At 38.9% G+C, this 20,379-nt stretch overlaps 1 protein-coding gene across 1 annotated transcript in view; it reads left to right on the forward strand.

The window, feature by feature from the left end:
* Window positions 1–20,379, forward strand: part of LOC140312917 (protein bicaudal C homolog 1-like) — a 59,553-nt gene that overhangs the window by 16,652 nt on the left and 22,522 nt on the right. The window contains exons 2-6 of the mRNA XM_072390804.1: window positions 3,141–3,187; window positions 10,713–10,782; window positions 16,136–16,215; window positions 16,859–17,017; window positions 17,939–17,992. Coding sequence (XP_072246905.1) covers window positions 3,141–3,187; window positions 10,713–10,782; window positions 16,136–16,215; window positions 16,859–17,017; window positions 17,939–17,992 — 410 coding nt within the window. The remainder of the gene's footprint in view (window positions 1–3,140; window positions 3,188–10,712; window positions 10,783–16,135; window positions 16,216–16,858; window positions 17,018–17,938; window positions 17,993–20,379) is intronic.

Here is a 20,379-nt window from a genome sequence, read left to right on the forward strand (position 1 = left end):
TTGGTCTCTTGACTGATTAAGCACAGCATTTGGTGGCGTGCCAATTACATCACTGTGAGCATGAAGCAGACTGAGACTAAGACTGAGACTTTAAACAAAGATCAGAGACAGCTGGGGAGGCATCCAAGATTGCTTCAACCATTATATTTCCCAATCAGTAATGTTACTCATACATGAGTCTAAAAACAGTCTGAATTTTCTCAGTTTACAAAGCAGGTGATGCGATTAAGTCAGGGAAAGTCCAATTTATTTATGAAGCATGCCTAAAACAACCAGAGTTGACCAAAGTGCTGCACACAAAATAAAATTAAGGCACAACAACAGTACAACAGAGCAGAGAAAACAGGAACTCATAGGACAATAGACAATGATTCAAAGTTTAAAAAAAAAAAGGGAAAAAATGTTATGAAGATTTGTTCTGAGCAAGTCAAAGGTGAGAAAGATATGTTTAACCTTGATAAAGCAGTCAACAACTATTTCCTATATAAGGATGTAGTATATTTTCGTGGAAAAGTAAGTTGTATTCTGACTTTTATATACTTTGGAAGTCCAGAAGAGCAGCTCTTGCATCAGCATGTGAGTCCTTCTCATGCAGTATCGCGTTAGTGAAATTTTCCATGAATCAATTAACAATGTTGGTTAGTGTTTCACAAAGGGAGGGATAAAGGATTGCTCTAGCTTTTCTGTGACAGAATCCTTCCAACTGCTTGAATGGTGCAGAGTTAGGTTTTATATATTAAGTTCCTACCAATTTGCTCTGGTGTGGCGTCCAGTGGGTTTTTTTTAAAGCCATTTTCAGACTACCAGATGTTCAGTGTTGTCGTATCGTTGTATTGTTCACACTACATGATGCATTTCTCTTGTCTTCTAGAGTTTTGAAGTTACAGTGATTTCAAACCACATCGCTGATCTCTGACAGTCCCACACTACAAGATGTTAGCCAGTCGTTGCCCTGACTGAAAGCAGTTCCAAATGTCCTGCAAATAAGTCCCTTTTTCTTGTCATTAACGTTACACCAAACACAATACGAGTAGCTCTTATTGATTTGTTGTGTTTTACTCACCTGGCAGAGAAAGTGGCAGTTTTTCTCCACAGCTTCTGTGTCTTGTCAGACATGCCTGATATTCAGCCAGGGATGTTCAGCCAGGTGTTCAAACACCTCACAAATCATGCCTTTTGACCGTTACCACATAGTGAGAGGTAACTCTGGTCAAACTGCACATCTTTCCCAGGTTGTTGCCATTTGTCTCTGACAATATTTGTCTGCAGCATGAAGCAGAAATGGAAAATTCATGCTCTCTAAAACGTGAGGGTTTACTGGAATACTCTAAACTGTTCACTAAAACCTATTTCCTCAGCCACTGAAGAGTCTAGAAATATTAATTGAAAATGATTTGAGAATTAAATTTTTTTGCATAATTGTTTGCGTATCTTCTAAATGTTGATGTGACATTCACGTTGATCCAGGCTCTAAATTTAAAAGCTGATGCATGTTGCATTGGGTTGGGATGGGTTAAAAAACTGGTTTATTAAAACTGACTGCTGTCTTCCTAACCTTACATTAGCCATCAGTTTTTAATCAACCTCCTTCCTTTAATTACACCGCTGTTCAATTTTGAGTGATGAGCCAAGGGGCAGCCAGAATGAATCTTTTATCTGGTGTATATATATATATATATATATATATATATATATATATATATATATATATATATATATACACACATTTCTTCAGAAACTGACCTCACCTGTTGAGACAGCCGAGGCCTGTCTGCCTGCATAAACTGTAATCTGGAAATGTTTACTCTGGAGTCTGCTTGAGCACAAACACGTGTTTAAGGCTCATGATGTAGGCATTCTGGCTTTTTTGTTTGGTTGAAAATTAAACTGGTCATTGAGGGTTTTTATTTTCATGTTTGCTATTTGAGATGTGGTGTGGACGGGGAACTCTCAACATTGATCTACACGCCCATGTTTTATTGGGTGCATTGTTTTATAAGTAAGTGGAAATTTCACGTCTTCTTTGGAAGAAAACAATGGTTGGGTGCTATGATTTGGCATGTGGTTGGTTTTTTTTCTTTTTTTTTTGAGTTGTACTGCATCTCTTAAGAAAAATAAATGGGTTTATCCTCGTGCAAATGTGACAGGACCTAGGATACTAGTCCGGCTAAAGATAAATTACAATCAGCTGATCAACTGAAAAGTTAATCAGCAACTTTGTGTTCCATCTAGATGTCGGTGGCAGTTAAAGGATTTTGGTTGCTTTTGAATATAACATCATTCTGCTTGTTGCACTGAGATTATTCCTTAAGGCTGAACTGTATAACCCACACTGCCTGTGCTGCTGCTGCCAGATTCACAAAGACACTGGCTTCAATGCATCATTATACTTTCCGCATATTCCCAAATGTCAGAGGAACATGAGAATTCTCCTTGGACAGCAGATATGTATTTTACATCAACAGAGCTGCCACAGTTTGAAGGACTTGCAGATGTGCTGGAGTGACTTCAGGCCCGACTTACTCTGGCGGTTGGCTCTCTGCTTCTATCCTGCATACTGTATCAGCTGAGGGAGTTTCTTGGCATATTCACCTGCTTGGAAAAGTACACTAACACACCACAGACATTTTAAGTGCTTAGTTTGTTTACAAGACTTTTTGGAGCACTTTTTCAGCTTTTTATATCTTATAGACTGTAGTTGATAAAGAGCAGACGTTTACAATGTGCTGACATATTTTCAAAAGAAGGAAGCACTTTTTAGGAAATAAGAAACGGACACAATCTGACCCAAATGTGGTATGAAACACCCAATTATCGGCTACTGTAAAATGCTCAAATATTTTCACAGTTTTCCATCAATTTGTTACACGGAAGCTGTATCCAATCTCTGGGATTATAGAAAATGACTTGGAACATTTTATTCCATTCCTGCCAGTCAGCAGTATCAGCGGGCCTTCCAAACACAATATTCAAAGAAATGGAGATCCACCATAAACGCTGCTCTGACCAAAGACACCTTAAATTTTAGAGGACAGGATAATCGATGTGTGATTTGGCTGTGTTAGTTACATTGTGTCTTAAAGACTGAGGTTCTATGTGGTTTTATATATTTATTTTTCTCTTTCTCTGTCTCACTCTAGCTGCCTCTGAGGGGAGAGTCAATGGCGGTGAGGATTTCTTTCAGAAGGTGAGTGTGTAGTCTGTACTCGGATAATGTTTTCTTTGTCTTTGGGTTGTGTTCAAGCCCACTGAGCAGCACTTCTCTCTTGTTAGGAGAGCAGATGTCAGGTGCTCGTCCTCTTGCTTCTAATTACGTATCTAAACAAATAGAAACAATGGAACGTCACTGACATTAAACCGCTCCAGGGCTCTGATAGTAAAACACAGCTGACACAACACTTTGGGCTTTTCCACTTACGTAATATACTATGATATATAAGATTATCTGGAGTTTAAAGTGGTGTTAAACATGTACCTTATCAGGGCAGCACGGCCTCACTGACTTTTGTTTTAATAACTGCCTTCAGGTTTCTCTACAATGAATAGAACAGGGATTTTTCTCTTTTTTTTTCTAACCTGAAACAGCCTTCAATGGACTTCTCAACTTCTTAATAATCCTTTAGTGATGCTAATTGGTCAGTCAAGTGAGACAAACTGGATTTCATACAGTTCAAATAGTTCTTGTATAAATATATGGTATTTTGTATTAGTTATATGTACAAGGATTTGTTTTTATAAAGTACAAAGCCATCAGTGAAGTAATTTCCAATTACTCATTAATGATGCTCTAGTGTCTTTAGCTAGGTTTTATTCCTACAACTTATCCTTAGTGTTGTTCAAACATCAATAAATGATTGCCATTAAAGATTTTGCCCCCAAAATAGAAACCGAAAGGCTGATTAGGTAGTGAAACATACATATTGTTTCAGTATCAAAAGTCTGATTGATTTAGGGACTGGCAGGTCTCATCCCTTCTCATCCTCTCAACAGTCAAAAAAATTGTACATTTGACGATCTGATGTTAATTAATGAAAACAGTTGATGGTGTAGTTAGGCTTCAGCTATTGAAGCACTACTCAAAAGGGATTTCGGATACTTAAAGCCCAACATGAAACAAACTGGTGATGTATAGTACTGTGAAAAAGTCCTGATGCACCCTTCATTTCTTTATGTTTTACTTCCAAGGAGCCAGACTTTCTTGTAATTGTTTTAAGTAGTTTTGACCAAATAGATCTCCAGGCTTTCTGAAGGTCTTTCAAAGTTTTTCTTTACATTTAGTTCCTTTCTCACTCATTTACAGTCCAGTCTTTGTAGCTGACCATTTTTAGACAAAAATGTTTGTTTAGGCCACTTAAGACTGGCCTATAAATCGTTCAAGTAAAACAAAGCCTCTTAAGTCGGGACATGAACAATGTTTTGTCTACACTTAACAAACAGCTTGGCAATGAACATATTTTAAATTGTATCTTTAAGTACTTTGTTACTAGCACATCATTTGTTCGCATCTCTTCAGTCACATCTGTGAAAAAGACCTACCGTATTTTACGCACCATAAGGCGCCATCAGGTGCGCCTTATGTATGGGTTAAGTACAGAATTGAGGGTGCGCTTTATAATCAGTTGAGCGTATAGTGCGGAAAATACGGTAAATTAACACAGTTTGACAGATCCAAAACAGTATTTGTGACACAAGAACTGGACTGGAGATGATGAATTCTCCCGTTAGCCCTGGCCTCAACATTGCTGAAGTAGTGTGGGACAATCTTAATGGAGAATGGAACAAAAGGCATCTAGAGTTTTGGATTGTCTTTCAAAGAGTTGGTGAATTATTCCTTGGACGACTAGGAATGTTTGTAGACCAGACTGATCAGATAGGTCTGAGGAAAAAATGCATAAATAAATAAATACATTTACATTTTTCAGTCTTGACACCAGATTCTGTATTTTTGAAGTTTGTTGCCAAGTATGTGGTTCTCTTTGAATATCTCTTGTGGGTACTTTCTTGTTTAAATCTCAGCCTCCTGATTGTGTTAAACTTCCTTCATAGTATGTTAATTGTCTGTAATAAAATAAATGGTGGATAGCGGTTTGTTTTACCATTCCTCCTTTGTCTATTTTCCGTTTTTGGTTTAGGAAGCAGATTTAAATGTCATAGAAAGACGCAATTTAACTGTCCCTGAAGCAGTTTACAAAACCAAGTAATGCAAACCAGGCGCCTTCTGATTCCCCTGGTTGGAATTTTAACAAGGACTCTAGATGCACTGTACCGAAGCGCTGCCTCCACCTCTTTTGGTTTGAATATGAGCGTAATGTTAAAACATTCAGTGTGACTATTTGCCTCATTCCAGAAAGCTGTCCTGACAAAATACAGCTGTTGTTGTATTGCTTTTTTTTTTTTTTTTTTCCAAAGGCATATTTTCATTGTAAGATTTCCATGTGGATAACTCTTGATAGCGTGATCAGGATATATGCCCAATTATTCAGGAAAATAAACAGAGTGTGACTATAGACTATATTGTTTAAAGAAAATGGATGAGGTGTGTAAAATACCTTGAAGTTGATGAAAATGGAAACTCTTAGCTGGACTGCTTCCTGCCCATCCAACACACCCATGTGCCGCACATACTCAGTGAGACATCAGTACATGTGAGAAATTCTCTCCCTCGTGCAATAAAGTCATTTTTTTGACGCCACACTTTTACACATTGTGCTTTGGGAATGAGATTAGGAGTTCATTTGCTGACAACAGCAGCATAAAATGGCCCACCTCCGCACTTTCTCCCCAAGCTCACTTGCTTTTGTTGATCAAACCCTCTTACTCACCGTCTGTTGGACTTCCTTGAGTTCACGGCAACAGTCCACCCTCTTCATGTAGTCAGTAAGGAAGGAATTTCTCCAGCTACGTCCCTCTGTCCGTTCAGGCTTTCACTTTGGTCTCTCCTTCATGTTTCCCTGCTTGTTCTTTTCCTGCTGTTTTAATGCCATTTTGTCTGCACTCGATTAAACTGCTAACATCTCACTGCTGTCAGTCTAGTGTAACATAAGAATTTCTTTGAAAACAAGGGTCTTGATTGTTTAACAAAAAACACGTGTCAGTGAGCAGTTGAACACACAAGTTTTGATCTGTTGGAGTGTAAAATCATGGCACAGACCAGTAAGCCGGTTGGAGAGCTCTGTAGAAGTTGAGTCATGGGGCATCAGAGAGTTGAGAGGCTCGGCTGGTTAAGACGATAACTGTGCACCACAGAAGAGCTTGGAGTGGATTTGAGTTTAGACATGTCTTTGAACCTCTAGCCAGTTCATCCCTGATCCCTATTCCATCTCTCCTTCCCAGAGGTTGTGGTTCTGTAAATAATGCCAGGCGTGACATAAAAGCACCAGTGCACTCAGATCTGAGGCCAGGAGTCGTTAATTTCATTAGGTTTATAGCACCGAAGCAATATGGATTTCTCTGCACTGACATAGAAAGTCTAAAGAATTAAGACTGTCCAGATAAAATATTTAGTTGTAAAACAATTGTGAGATGCTGACATAAGTAGGTCAGTGTGAGAAGCATTAAAACGCGTAAACAAATGTTTGTGTTTAATGAACTCGTTCAAATAATTGCATGTTATCCAGCAGAGGATGTGTAATCGTGACAGAATTTCAGCAGCAGAATGTTTTTGCAAATTCGCCCTCCTTGTAATGTGTGAAGCCCTTTCATATCCATATGTATGTGTTAGTGTTGGCCAAGAGGGGTAATGGGGCTGTAACTGTGAGTTAACACTTGGATTGTTAACATGGCTGTTAAGTCTCGTGGGGATGGTTCAGTCAATGCTCTTAGCCTCGAGTTCTGCTGTTCTCTCAGTCTCTGAACTGGCCTCACAACTGTTGTACACCCACCAAAAGCTCTCTGTGTCCAACTCACAATCTCATACACACACACATTGCAGCTGAATCAACAGCTGCACCATTGCAGCAAGATCCAGGAAACAAGCCTCTGCCATGTCAATTTGCTGCTGTGATATATGTACATAAGCAGTCACGTGTATTGAATGCATGTGCTGTCTATGTGGACATTTCCTTGATGGTGCCCTGCTTGATGTTGTACACATCTGCACACACCAGCTGCAAACCTCTAAAAGCCAATCACCATGTCAGGGTCATGCCATGGAACTTATCACAGACATTTTTTAATTCATTCATTTCGGAAAGGGTGGAGTGGCAGAAAAGGGGTGGAATGGTAAATGTATAGGTTACTTAATTCTTACAAATATATCTTGACCCATTTCAGAGGTATTTGCAAGCCCTTTTGTAAAAATAAACACCATCCACCCTTTAAAATGGTGTGTGGTCTGTCAGAAATCAGTCCCATCTGCTGAGTGCTGCCAAGAACAGCAAAGCTGGACAGGAAACAGGTTTCTCTGAACAAAGCCCTTTTTACAGAAAATGGTGACGACGCAAATACCATAATGTATGATGATTTTGGGAAAGTATAATTTAAGGTCTGAAATTATATTTTTTTTATGAGCTTTTGACTTGACCGTGTTTATACTCTGAATTTTTATTTCCACATAGCTGTAAAAAAGAACCCCTTTTTTTTTTTTTTTTTTTAAATAACGTTTCATGTGGAACTTCATCATCAGTCATCTGCATTTGTTTCATCATTACCCCAGTAATCATAGTGACTCCTGAGAGCTTGCTGCAATGTCTTATTTGTTAAATCGCTGCTTTTTTAAAGAATGCTTTCATGACAAAATCCAGACGATGTCACGGGATTTGAAGAAGAGAAATCAAACAATGGGAAAGTTAAAGACCAAAGCGCTGTGAAGGGGGGAAAAAAATCTCCATATCACTGGGAACAGAATGTTCTTTTAATGTTGTTTTTAATGCATCCAGCTGCTGGTGCGAGCACTTGACTTCAGTCGGAGTAGACAATTTTGCATCCAGCTCAAGAGTATGTGTGATTTAATTGTCCTTTCTCATATTTGCCAGACAACAGTGGGAGGGTGTCATGTAGTAGATTAGAGTTACTTGGAACCTCAGGATAGCTTGAAACCCAGTAAGAAAAAAAGACTCCTCAGGTTTTGGTTTCTGGCCTGAATTTCACAGTGTGTATAGGCATTCTGAGTGAATAGACTGATAATATTATTGCAGAACTTGTGAAAACACTGTAGAAAGGAGGGATGGCGGCATTTACAGCAGGAGGACAATAATGGATTATGGTTGGCAACACCGCGTGCTAAAGCTGGCACCTTTTTCAGCTTAATGAGATAACAAATGAATTCCCTACAAAAATAGTTAAGCAAGATCATATGAGAAGAATTTGCCTTTAGGTTAATTGTTCAACATAATGCAAACATTTCTCGGATTCCCCCAGTAGAAGCTGAAGTGAATCAGCAGAATCACTGTATGTGGTGTTTCTTGAAAATGTGCATTTTTGGCTATGAGCTAAAAAGAAGGAAGAATGTAACAAAACATTGTTTGAGTTACATTTGTTGTACAAATGTGTTGTGCAATGATTTTATTGGTCTCCATTAATATCTTTTTATGAGTTGCTATTTCTGAGGAATGCAGTCTTGTTTTAATGAGAAAGAAACCAGCTCACTTTTGAAAGAATAGTTTCTGCTTGTCAGGCCTAAGCGTTCACAGATTGGTGTTGAAAGCTTGAAAGGTGCTCAGTCGAAGTTAGGTTTTTGACCTCAGCCTATTCTGGTGATTTAATTTTCCACTTGAGGAATAGTGGCAGAGGTGCCCTATTCTGTTTGTCATTAAGGCTTTCCATCTTTATATGTGATTATAAGCTACAATGTATAGAATCAGTGAGGCTTGAAAGGACTTCCAGTCAACCATCACGGACTCGGAGTTCATACTTGCAAAGTATAGAGGGAGAAGCACGCGTTGGACCTTTCAGAGCTGGCTTTCCGTTTCACAGGTGTGTGGAACTGGCAGTGGATAAGCTGTCAGACCTTATTTTAAAGGATGCCAAACAGATGCAGATGCTACTTCCAGAAAGCCATGTTGAGAAATTTAAGCACTTCCCCTCTAGTTGTGCACCAGTTAAGAAGACAATATATTTTTCTTCTTCTTGGACAGACAAAGAAACACAATGTTTCAAGAAAACAAAAACAAAAATCTTGTGATTTGCTGTAAAACTATTATTAAGCTTCAAATCTGTAGGGAGTGATGATGGATCTTAATGCACTGTCACTCCCATTTGCATAAGACTGTTTGGCTGTTGGCTTAATGCATTTGGCCACTGAGGTATATTTAAGTGGCAGCCGCTGCTCATGTAATGGTCTTAAGCAGTCCTCTGGTGCTTCATCACGTGGCTAAAACACCCTGAAAACACAAACCCCTGGAAAGGATTAAAACAAACAGAGGGCCGCGGGACGTTCATGAAAACAAGGATGGGGCACATTGAGGACAAAGTCATTAGAAGACGGTGTGTGTGGGTTTTTTTTTTGTTTTTTTTTCCCCTCTCCACTACCATCAACTACTTCCCAGGACAAGGCAGGTTTGAATGGGTTTGTTTTGGGATTTTTAGCCAGGAAATCAAGCAAGGTGAGCTTCCTTCTGGTCAAAAAGCAAAGGTTATATTTTTCCCCCATTTTCCTTTTAATGAAACGCTGGCAGCCTCCAGCACATTGCTTTTTCTTTTTTTCTTTCTTACTTCCTGCAGTTTGTCTTTTCCCCATTGATACATATGCTCCTTGTTACTGTGTGTAGACCTGTCAAAGGGCTCTCACATAGATTGGCTTTAGTTTTTCTCATGTGTTCCAAAGCCAACTCCTCTTACTCTTCTATTCTGTTTTCATTTTTAGTTAGATGGAAAGCATTCGGGGCTGAGCAGAATCAGATAAGTGTCCTCAAGCATCATATAAAGTCACCAGACATTTCTAAACTAACATCTATATAGAGCACTGATAGATCTCAGGCCCTGTACACATGAACACAGGTGTTTGGATAACTGTAGATTTTTCTTAGTCTTTGCACCTACCATCTTCATGCAAACACCGTTTTGGCCACTGAAGCTGAACTTTTTGGAAAATGGCCTTCGAGGTTGACTCCAACTAAAGTTTATGTGTGAACTGGATAACTGGAGCTTTTGGCTTGGAATGTCAGATTGTGTGCCATTATTCCTTGGTATGATGTCAGAAAATGTTTAGAATTCCTGTTTGTTGACATGGCGATGGGAGATTTTCCCAGACACGTGTGCACATAAGTGTACAATTAGTCTCCAAACTTAGAAATACTGAATTTGTGTGTACTTGAACTCAATGTGGGACATAATCACAACTCCTTTTGACTGCTTCTGGTTCCATATTATATTTTGACACTTTAATGTTCTCCTTCACTTATTTTACTTTCTTTTTAACTGCTGTTGAATACTAACACCTTGTTTCATTTGTTCTCTAGTTTTCTAGTTTGCTACTTATACCAAACTAAGCTACATCCACATTAAAACAACACAGCGGTCCTGTAAAGTGCCGACTAGCGTTTTCAAGTGTGAACAGATCATGATAAACTTATATTTAAGCTGATGATTTGTTTTCACTTTGAGAATTTTCTGCTTTGAGAAATGTAGTTTGGAGTGTTTTGCTTAAAAACTAAAATTATTATATCCAATACTGAAGTACCAAGATTGTGTGTTTATTTTTTCCTGCCAGCATACAGTTTCTGCCAGCACTGGTGTCTGTAATAAACTAATGTCAGTCCTTTATTCTGTTTCAGATCATGGATGAGACCCAAACGCAGATAGCCTGGCCGTCAAAACTGAAAATCGGAGCCAAATCCAAAAAAGGTGGCGAATCTTTCTATTTTCTTTTTTGTTTTTTCTTTCAAGACTACCTCTATATGTACCTCCTATATGACATGGTAACGTATCAAGGTATTTATTTCATGTGTGTGTCTCATCTGCTGTGCTCATTAACTGCGTGGCTTCAGCAGACAGAACTGGTGAGGAGTGATGGTTCGTCATGTTGCATATCGCATTACCTTGCATAGCTGTTGGTCTCCTTATGCTTAATGAGTGAGCAAATGTGTACAGCTACTGTTGTAGAATATGCCAACAGGATTTTTAAGGTGTTGAAATAGAGCAAATAAAAGTATTTAGTCCCGATTCTCAGTGGGCCCCCCTTTTTTTATTTTTATTTTATTTTTTTTAGTGAATAATGATAATAATCAATCTGGGTTTAGCATTGCTTTGCTGTATATATCTACCTGATACTTCTACTGACATTATGAGGTTCAAAGTTTTTTCTTTTAATCATTTCCTCACAAGTGTGTGATCTGATCTGCATTTGAAGCTTCAGTAATGGCTTCAAATGAGGGTAATCAAAATATCAAAGAGACGGTGCGGCTCTCCCTCTCATTTAGAAAAAAAAATCAGATGGGCTCTTCTGATCATCCCCTCACAGTATTTAAAACTATTACCATTTAATGGTCGATGGGTAAACAATTGAACCACCCAGAAGACAATGTAGTTTTAGGGGTTTTATCAAAACTCGCACTATTCTTAGGATTGTGTAATGCTTCCACAGGTTTTACCTGTCCAAATGTGCCATGTATCAGATGCAATGCATGTAATTTGTTGCTGTGTTAAGACTAACAACTAAACTTGACTTGTGTTTGCTTTCCATTAGAGTTCATATTTATGGTTATAAATCATTGTTGTTTTAGCCAGAAATGTGTTCTTGTGACAGGAAGCATTTCAAAGTTTCAATACCATTCTTTATTAAGAGGATAGTTCAATAGTTGAAAAAGATGAAAGCTGTTCATCACAAGCCAGTAACTTTATCCGCATGCAGGACTTTTGGATTTAGCTGTGGGGGCGTTGGCGGAGGTGTGGAAGTTTTTTGTGCTGAGGCCCACGCATATATTGGCAAAGTTGTTCCAGCACTCTGTTACCAATAAAAGATTATCACGGTTATTTAAAGCTCTTCCGGGAGAGAGTGGGGCGGGGATTGAGGAGAGGAATGATGGGGGGGTAGGTGTAGCTGTGCCCACTTTGTTTCCCTCAGGAGAATTGCCAGCATGCGTCTTCAAACCAGATGTGCAATCCATTGACGTTATGTAACTTCCTCAGTCATTCCGCTCAGACAAATGTTGATGGGATTGCGATGGAATCTTTTGCCATTTTTCTTTCTTACACTTAATCAAGTCTAAGTCTCAGCTATTTAGTCGCACCCAACCCTTCATTCATCCTAAATATTAGTTCATTCATGAAACCTCTGTCCAGAACCACCTGGAAGGATGTTATGTGCACAAAGAGAGAATTCTTACAATTCTGACCAAAAATTTGTGGCCTGGCAGTGTTTCCTGCTGTGTTGTGTAAACTCAGGCAAGCAGAAGGGAAGATAATGTTGGATAATCACGTTGTTATCTTATGAGTGAACACATTTGTGAGAGAAGAGACATGTGGAGCTGGCCGTACACTTTAACGACCTGGTCTCATGGGACTGAGAGGGAGGAAGACGGGGCAAGATGGCCGAGCAGCAAACAGTTCACTTCTTAAAGGCTTAGATTCAGCTGAAGCCAGAGGAGGATGCTTCACCTGGTGCTTTGAAACCTCACAGAAGTCATCATTGAAATCACTCAAGACAATTATCTGGAGTCCATTTGGCCTTTATCATGTCACACTGTGTGTAACACAACATTAAACTAGCTCACTTTGCACTTAAAATAGCAGATTACATTGCTGTTTTTGTTTTGGTGCATTGTCACAAATTATTTTTGGCTATTTTGGCTAAATTCTTACTCTGTTAGGGTGTTGGTTTCTTTTGGTTTATTGGGAATCTGTGTCAAAGCAGTCTGGAATCAATTACACTATGCAGGATTGCAACAGATGTGAGGGGATTTGTACATTTGTAACCATCCTGCAGACAGGGTCACAGTCCATCAAAATGGCAGCTACTCTATTTCATTCATCACCTGCAGATAGTTATCTCTGCCACCTGCATATGTGTGATTGGAAACCAGTTTTTAGCTTTTCTGGAAAGCCATCAGTAGCTGCAAACTGCCAGTGATTTAACACAGTGAGGACCATTATTCTAATATGAGACAAGCCTGTGCTGCAATTTCAGAACTGTGTGACACACTGGTCTGCATAGTGAGATTCTCTTTATGTTTTAAGCATATTTTAAGTCTGTAAATTTTTATGTTTTGTTTGTATATGAAAATCATCCTAATTCTACTTGCCAATTGTGAGTTTCAGTGTTTCCGCAGATGTTTTGAATGGAAAAGGCCGAGCCAACTGAGCTTAATTCCCTTCATTTGTGTGGTATTTTCAAATGTAGCTGGAAAAATGCTTTAGCTTTGCCAGCTAAAAGCTCTGGGTCAAGAGGTTTTTTCTCCATCGTGTGGAACTGTGTAAAATCTGTGCGACTGAAAAGACTCACTTTTTGCAGCTGCAAGTCTACACTTGATGTTGTTTGTTTTTTATAGGTGTCATGTGTGCCAAATTAGGACTAAAGGTGTTCATTTTTTATTCCAAAATCAATCATCCAGAGGTGAGAGAGAGAGAGAGAGGAAGAGACAGAGAAAGAAAAGAGCAGAACACACGCCACTTCAAAAAATGCGGGGGTGTTCTACATCACGACTGCAACACTCGTTTGAGATGGCTAATGTTTGCCAGATGTGCTGTGCAGGTTAGAGGGGGGACACATGGAAGAACCATACTCCCTCTAATGGCTACACTTGGTGCCACAGGAGAAGGTTGAGAGATGTGTGTGTTCTCAGCTGAATGATGGATAAACTTCCAGGAGCCAGTGCTGAGGCTGTGATAAGTCTCATCCCACTCTTTGTGCTTTTTTCCTTTTGTTTTTCTTTTTTTTTCTCTTTAGTACTTACGCCCTATACAGTCTAAGAGCTGTCATCGTTCCCTTGCTTTATGTCTCATCTCTGTGAAGAGTATGTTGAGATTGCCTGACACCTTTGCCACTTGAAGATGAATGCACATCTTATGGTCTTCCCTGACTGTTTTTCTAGGTGTTCACCTGAAAGTGTCAACACGCAACCATGAATTTTGTCTGAGGTGGCAGTGAATTTACAACAATAGATCTTATTCAGAGCTTCGAGTTTGAATGTTTTACTGTAAATCTGAGATTCCGTGTGTGCAAGTTTGCCATTATGGGGAGGATATTCCTGGAAAGGGGCTTAGTGAACTTCCTGCTGCTCAGTACAGTTAAAACAGAGGCAATGGGCTGTGAGAGTGGAGTGTAGTGGCTTTTTTGGGTTTTTTTTGTTATTGTTTTTATGTGTGCGTGCGCACTCACGCTCAGTCATGCATGTGTGCACATTCATGTGTTTTGTATTTGCATTCTCCAGGGGTTCGGCATGCTGAAGGCCCAGATGTAAGCTTATCCAACGCTACCCAAACACAAGCATTAGCTTTGAATGTGTGCAGTGTTTTGTTATTTGAACTGAGACATTTAGAGGAAGATGCAGAGTTTACCCAAGCCATTAAGATGTTATTTGATTGATTTTGTGTGTCCTCGAAGTGTATTTACACATAAAATTTGGATGCTACTGTTGGATGTATCTCTTGTAAAAGCTCTTTGGCAAATCTAATTGCTTCCTCGAAGTTACCGGGGTCTCCTGAAAACCCATTGTCAACGACAATGCTATGCAACAAAATCCATAGCATTAATGTTAAAGATGTCATAGATGCCAATTGAAATTAGGGATATCCCCATCAATATTTTTTGTCAGGTAAGGATTATCTTTGTTTATCTTAAATTACCATTTTGATGTTATTGTGCCAATTAACAAAAATTATCAAAAATGAATTCTACCTTTGTTAGAATCAAGAGCTTTATGCAAAAATGCTTTTGTATGAATTTTTTTTCTTAGTTATTTTTTTTGTGTGAAACAGTTTAAATAACTACAATGTTCTTCCGTTGTGTAGTTTGCAACTGTGTGCCATAGGAAGTCCAAGCATCAAATGGTGACTCTGAATTGGCCAGCATTCAATCATAAATGATCAGATCGGTAATAACACTTAGTTTAACAATGCAGGAGTAAAACTTGGGAAATCTAAAACATGGAAATTGGAAATCAATAATAAGACGTGAAATAAGCATACAATCCAGAATGTTGATTATTTATTTATTTATTTTTCTCAATGACGTTGAACGTGGCGTTTTTGTGTCTTGATGACGTTGAACCCAACATGTCTGAGCTAGTTACGCCTGCTTTATGGAAACATGCTTCTCTGTTGCTGGTCTCCTATTTTCCCCTGTCTCCGATTATGTGACAGCAGCGTGTTGCCCCTGTGTTTTTACTTTTTTCAAGTTTGAAAAATGAGTGCTCTGTGTATGTTATCATTGACATAGAAATGTCTTCGGTATAGCGAGTTTGTGTTGCTATGCTAATTAGCCACGTGCTAATTATGTGTCAATTAGCGTTCATTGAACGCAGCGGTAGCACCCATGTAAAACAACTGGGAAAACTCTTGATTGTGACAACTCTATTGGAGATGCACTCATGTATTTAAACAGCCTCGAGATTAGCAAGTAGTGTTAATTAAGAGGAGGTAAATATGGACGAAAGAAAATTGCACGAAAATGACAACACAAATGTTTGTGGCAACACAAACTTTGCAATTATCATACCATACATTGTTATAATTGTTTTGATCTGGTATGTTGTCTTTGGTCGAATTTGAGCAAAGGTCCTGTCAAAGCTAAGAACGAACATTGTCAGTAAAATATATGGAAATACTTTTTTATTTGATTTGATTTATTTAGAAAGAAACTGAAATGGTTTTCTTTTTTCGGTTGTATGCAGAAATATTCTGCAGCTGTATGTCAGATTGAGGTGCAAAACAACATGTCCTTCTATAAATGCTTTAGATTAAAGCAGCACAGTAGTGTTTTCTTTAAGCTCTGCAGAATGACAGATTGGCTGAATTTAATTCCGCTGGGACACGCTCCTTGCAGACTTCAGTGACACTCCTCAAATATCAAAGCTGCAATTATTGCCGCAGAGCTTTTCTCTGATTCTCTGTAATTTGCTGACAAATGCAGACTGCTGTGTCTTGTTGGTTAAATGGTTTGAACTTGTGTCTTATTTTCACATCCTCTGTCTGTGCCTTATCAGCTGTAAGACACTCATACACAAACTAAAAGTCCACATGTTCTGTCTTTTACTTGCAGATCCACACATCAAGGTGTGTGGGAAGAGAGACAACGTGAGAGAAGCCAAAGACAGAATTATGTCTGTTCTTGACACAAAGGTATAGTTAACACCTTTTAATACCATGAACATGGCATTTTTGTACTTCTCAGCCTAACCCTGTTCTTCAGTTTAACTAAATGTGTTTCACCTCACTCCAAGTGACAGATTGCACACAGCAGTGTGGTACAGCTTGTCTCAAGTCTAGCAGATACTCATAACCCAGGCTTGTCATGGATTACTGTGTGTGCATTGCCTCTGTTGCCATGGTAACTTAAGAAATCACATACCTGGACAGCAGCGCTGTAGCACCCCCTGGGGGCAGGAATACATCCATGCACTTTGGGCAGCTATACAAAGGGGAGTGATGTCAGATTATCTTTGTTTATACAATTTCAAATTGATCTATCACAAGAAGGCTCTTTTAGTCTGATAGACCAGCTTTATTATTTGCTCGCTTTTTTTTTTTACATTGCTTATTCTTTCTCTGAGCAACGATAGATATGAAGCATTTAAAAGAATGGAAATTGTGACTGTTTGGAGTAATTTTGGGTTATTTTTGATGTTTTAAATCTCTCTGATTGCCATAGGTGAAATTAAGTTTTAAAGTTTATTTCTTGGTCAGACACTTTTACCTCAAACATGCTTCGATGTCTCTGATATTATATTTCACCCACACTTCTCTTTTTTTTTTTGCTCATCAGAGTAACAGAGTGACTCTGAAGATGGATGTTTCCCACACAGAGCACTCGCACGTTATTGGCAAAGGTGGCAACAACATCAAGAGGGTGATGGAGGAGACGGGGTGCCACATCCATTTCCCAGACTCTAACAGGAACAACCAGGCAGAGAAAAGCAACCAGGTTTGACCCTTGTTTTTTTGAGCTTCAGTATTGCTTCATAATTATGTTTTAGTGGAAACTATTTGCATAATCGTGCCTTGTTTCCTGTCATCATCCCTCTATAATTGATCTCCCTACATAGAAGTTTGCTCAGTTGATCTGTGTATGTATCCCTGAAGTCCATTCACTAACTTTTACAGCTTCTCGGGCTGGAGGAGTTGGTCCAATTTCTTTTTTATTGTCTTTGTCTCAAATGAAAAGTATTGTTGCCCAGCAGAGCATCAGATGTGCATCTTTTCCAGCTGGTCTTCAAGTACTGAGAAGTGTATTTATCTTTTAAACATCTGCTGACTTCAACCTTTTACTTAATATTCAGAGTTTGAATATTCAACACCATTAAACTTCTCTGTATCTCATCGACTGCCCCCTCCAGTTTTGCTCTGATGATGCAAGTTTAGACTGTTAAGTAGCAAGAGACCAAAACCCCTTAAGCTGTCTTTTTTTCCATGGTTTTAAGAGGTTTTATTGGTACAGTGTTGTACATTTGTGTTGATAGGCAAACTGGATGAACATAAACAATGATACGACAATGATGATATAACACTGTAGGTCATGTGTCCAGTTAATTACTGTGAAGATTAACTAACCTCTCATCTTTGTGTTGAAAGGTTCCCTAATTGCGGAGTTGTTTTTTTTTAAATGTATAATTAGAATTATTCACTACACTGCTACAAGCAAGATTTGATTGCATACCCGCTGTGGTGATGGCTTTCAAAGCGTTACTGTCAAAAAAAAATCACACAAAGGGTTTTGATTTCAGGTGTAAGCATTTGCTCTTTGCAGTGTTTTCTGCACATATGCAGCTGAGTGTATCACAACCATTATTCAACTTGCATTGGGGTAGAACCGACTAGCTAATTTCCATATTTTTATTGTTAACAGGTGTCTATCGCAGGGCAGCCAGGAGGGGTGGAGGCAGCTCGCGTTAAAATAAGGGTAAGTTGGAGCTCAGCCACTTTTGCCTGAAAAGGATACTCCACCCAGAATTTTGAGTAGCAGACTCTCATTCCTTGCTGACATGTAATTATGTACTTTTGACCCTTGTGAAAGAAGGGGAAAAAAACGTGTAAAAGCAAAATGATCTCATCATATGTTTTCCAATGGTATGATGTATTCTGCATCAGTTTACACAGACAAATGTGTTCATCTTGTGAGATTGGTTATACATTCTACAGTTTACTCAATCACATGTAAATTGAACAAGGTTAAAATCTCAATAAAGCTGCTGTCATTCACATGTTTTTGTCTCTTATGATGGCCAAGTGCATCAGAAATAGTGTTTTTTAAAATCTACCCATTAATACTACATGTCAACTTGGTTGCTTAATACAATGAACTGCTGTCCAATAACCTGGAAAAATGTTAATTCATAGGAATTTTCCATTAGAAAGTGACAGAAATGTTTGTGTTTGCTGTCAAAAAGAAAATTGGCATCTGCCTAGAAAACTGCAATCAGTGCTTCTCTGTATGCGTTTAGGATGAAGAATCTGCAAGTCAAGAAATATTTTATTTATTTATTTATTTTCCCCTGCTTTTAATAACTGCTCAACAAAATGATACAAGCAGCAGGGAAGTAGGTTATGCTGCTTGCCTTTAGTTAGCGGACTGTAGGTATATTATCAAGCTTATGGATTTTATCTAGTTAGCCAGTTTGCTCTTGCAGCCCTACCTATGATCTATCAGCTTCTCTGTGCCTTTGGCCACTGGAGCAAGGCAAACCTAAACCGTAAAGACCAACTACAGCCTTAGAGTGATCGTCCACTCTTCTATAGCACTATTACTTTCCTTGATTTACCCTCTTCCACTTCTTTGTTTGTCTGACATTTTGGTTTAAAGGCACAGGAAAAGGGAAAAATTAAGATTCATACAACTAAGAGTACTATGCTTTTGTCTTTGCCAAAACCCAGCCTCTTATCTGACTAAAGATAAGCCAGCATTATGATGGCAGTGAGAAATGAAAAGGTGAATACCAGTGAGTCTAACCCTGCGAACCACTTCACCAGCTTGACAATAACATGCAGAGGCTGGTAAAGAAAAGTCAGCAGGTGTCTGCATCTCTGTGGTCGTCAGATCAGCTGCCCTTTAAGATTATCTGCCCAACACGTTATATTTACTCTGACAAAGTCAGACATTGTCACACTTATTGTCCAAAGATGGCTGGTGGTTGTGACAGATTATGAAGCATAGAATTGTGTAACCGAATAAGCAAGAGATGTCTGGGGTCATGGAATGAACTGTTCAGAAATAGTCTCTTAAATGAAGATTTCGTATGAAGTATTGAATTTTTACAATAATATAATATTTTTACTAAGCTCTGTTTCATGTTTTTAACTGGATCCGCTTACACCGGCGTTGTTTTCTCTGGTGTTGTGCTTTTTTAAAGCTGTTTTTGTTGAAATGACACCTTGCTTTTTCCATCTGATGAATTTCTTGTTATTCATTGTTAAAATTCTCTTATGAATAGTTTTCTGGCCAGTTACTAGTTGATGTTGTGATGTGATACATGACTAGGAGTCTAAACTAAACTAGGCGTGCTTTTTGCTGGGGTGGGACACTGATTCTGTGACACTTGTGGTGGAAAGCACAGGAATTGGGGCCGTTATCAAACCCAGCAACAATTACCCAGCCGTTTCCGTGGTATTCAGTTTTAAGAGACGGCTGGCTTGACCACAGAAATGTCTGCATCATTTGATTAATGTTCCCTCTTAGCTTTAATATACTAATGCCCAGGTTAGCCAGTGGGTTGTTGGGTCAGACCCATGAGTACTTGCTTTTTTATTTCTTACCACAAACCTGTTAGTTGCAGATGCTGGCTGAACACGACTCATGTCTGTAGTTTATGCAAAGTTATAACCTGCATCAGCTTCTTATTAATCTTGATATTTCCTCTGTCGTATGTGTATTTTGTTAATTAGCTTCACAAGTATAACGGTTATAAATAAGCAGAGAGGCTATAACATTCCCTACCCAATTCTGCAGTGGAAGAAAGGTGAAGGAGCTGGTTTCAACACTTCCTTTAAACCACAAGCACCATTCCTCACTTATTCCCCGACCACTTCCTCAGACCAATTGTAAAATTGCCTCAACGCCTTTGGCAAGTCCACCTCCAACCCATTTCTTAGCCTCTTTTCCATCTTCAGTTTAAGTCTGATTTGAAGCCCAATCTTCAGCTTTAGTGGGCTGAGGACCTCTGCGCTCGTTTTGAGCTGTAACATCTTTGAACTTTTGCTGCGTTTCAACACCACAGCAGTTTACTGCAGCGAACACGCTTCTACACTGTGACCTGACCAAAACCAACAAGGCTGTGTTTGCTTGCGAGAATG

The sequence above is a fragment of the Leuresthes tenuis genome, unplaced genomic scaffold (assembly GCF_036924035.1).
Source record: "Leuresthes tenuis unplaced genomic scaffold, fLeuTen1.0.hap1 SCAF_8, whole genome shotgun sequence".
NCBI classification, from domain to species: domain Eukaryota; kingdom Metazoa; phylum Chordata; class Actinopteri; order Atheriniformes; family Atherinopsidae; genus Leuresthes; species Leuresthes tenuis.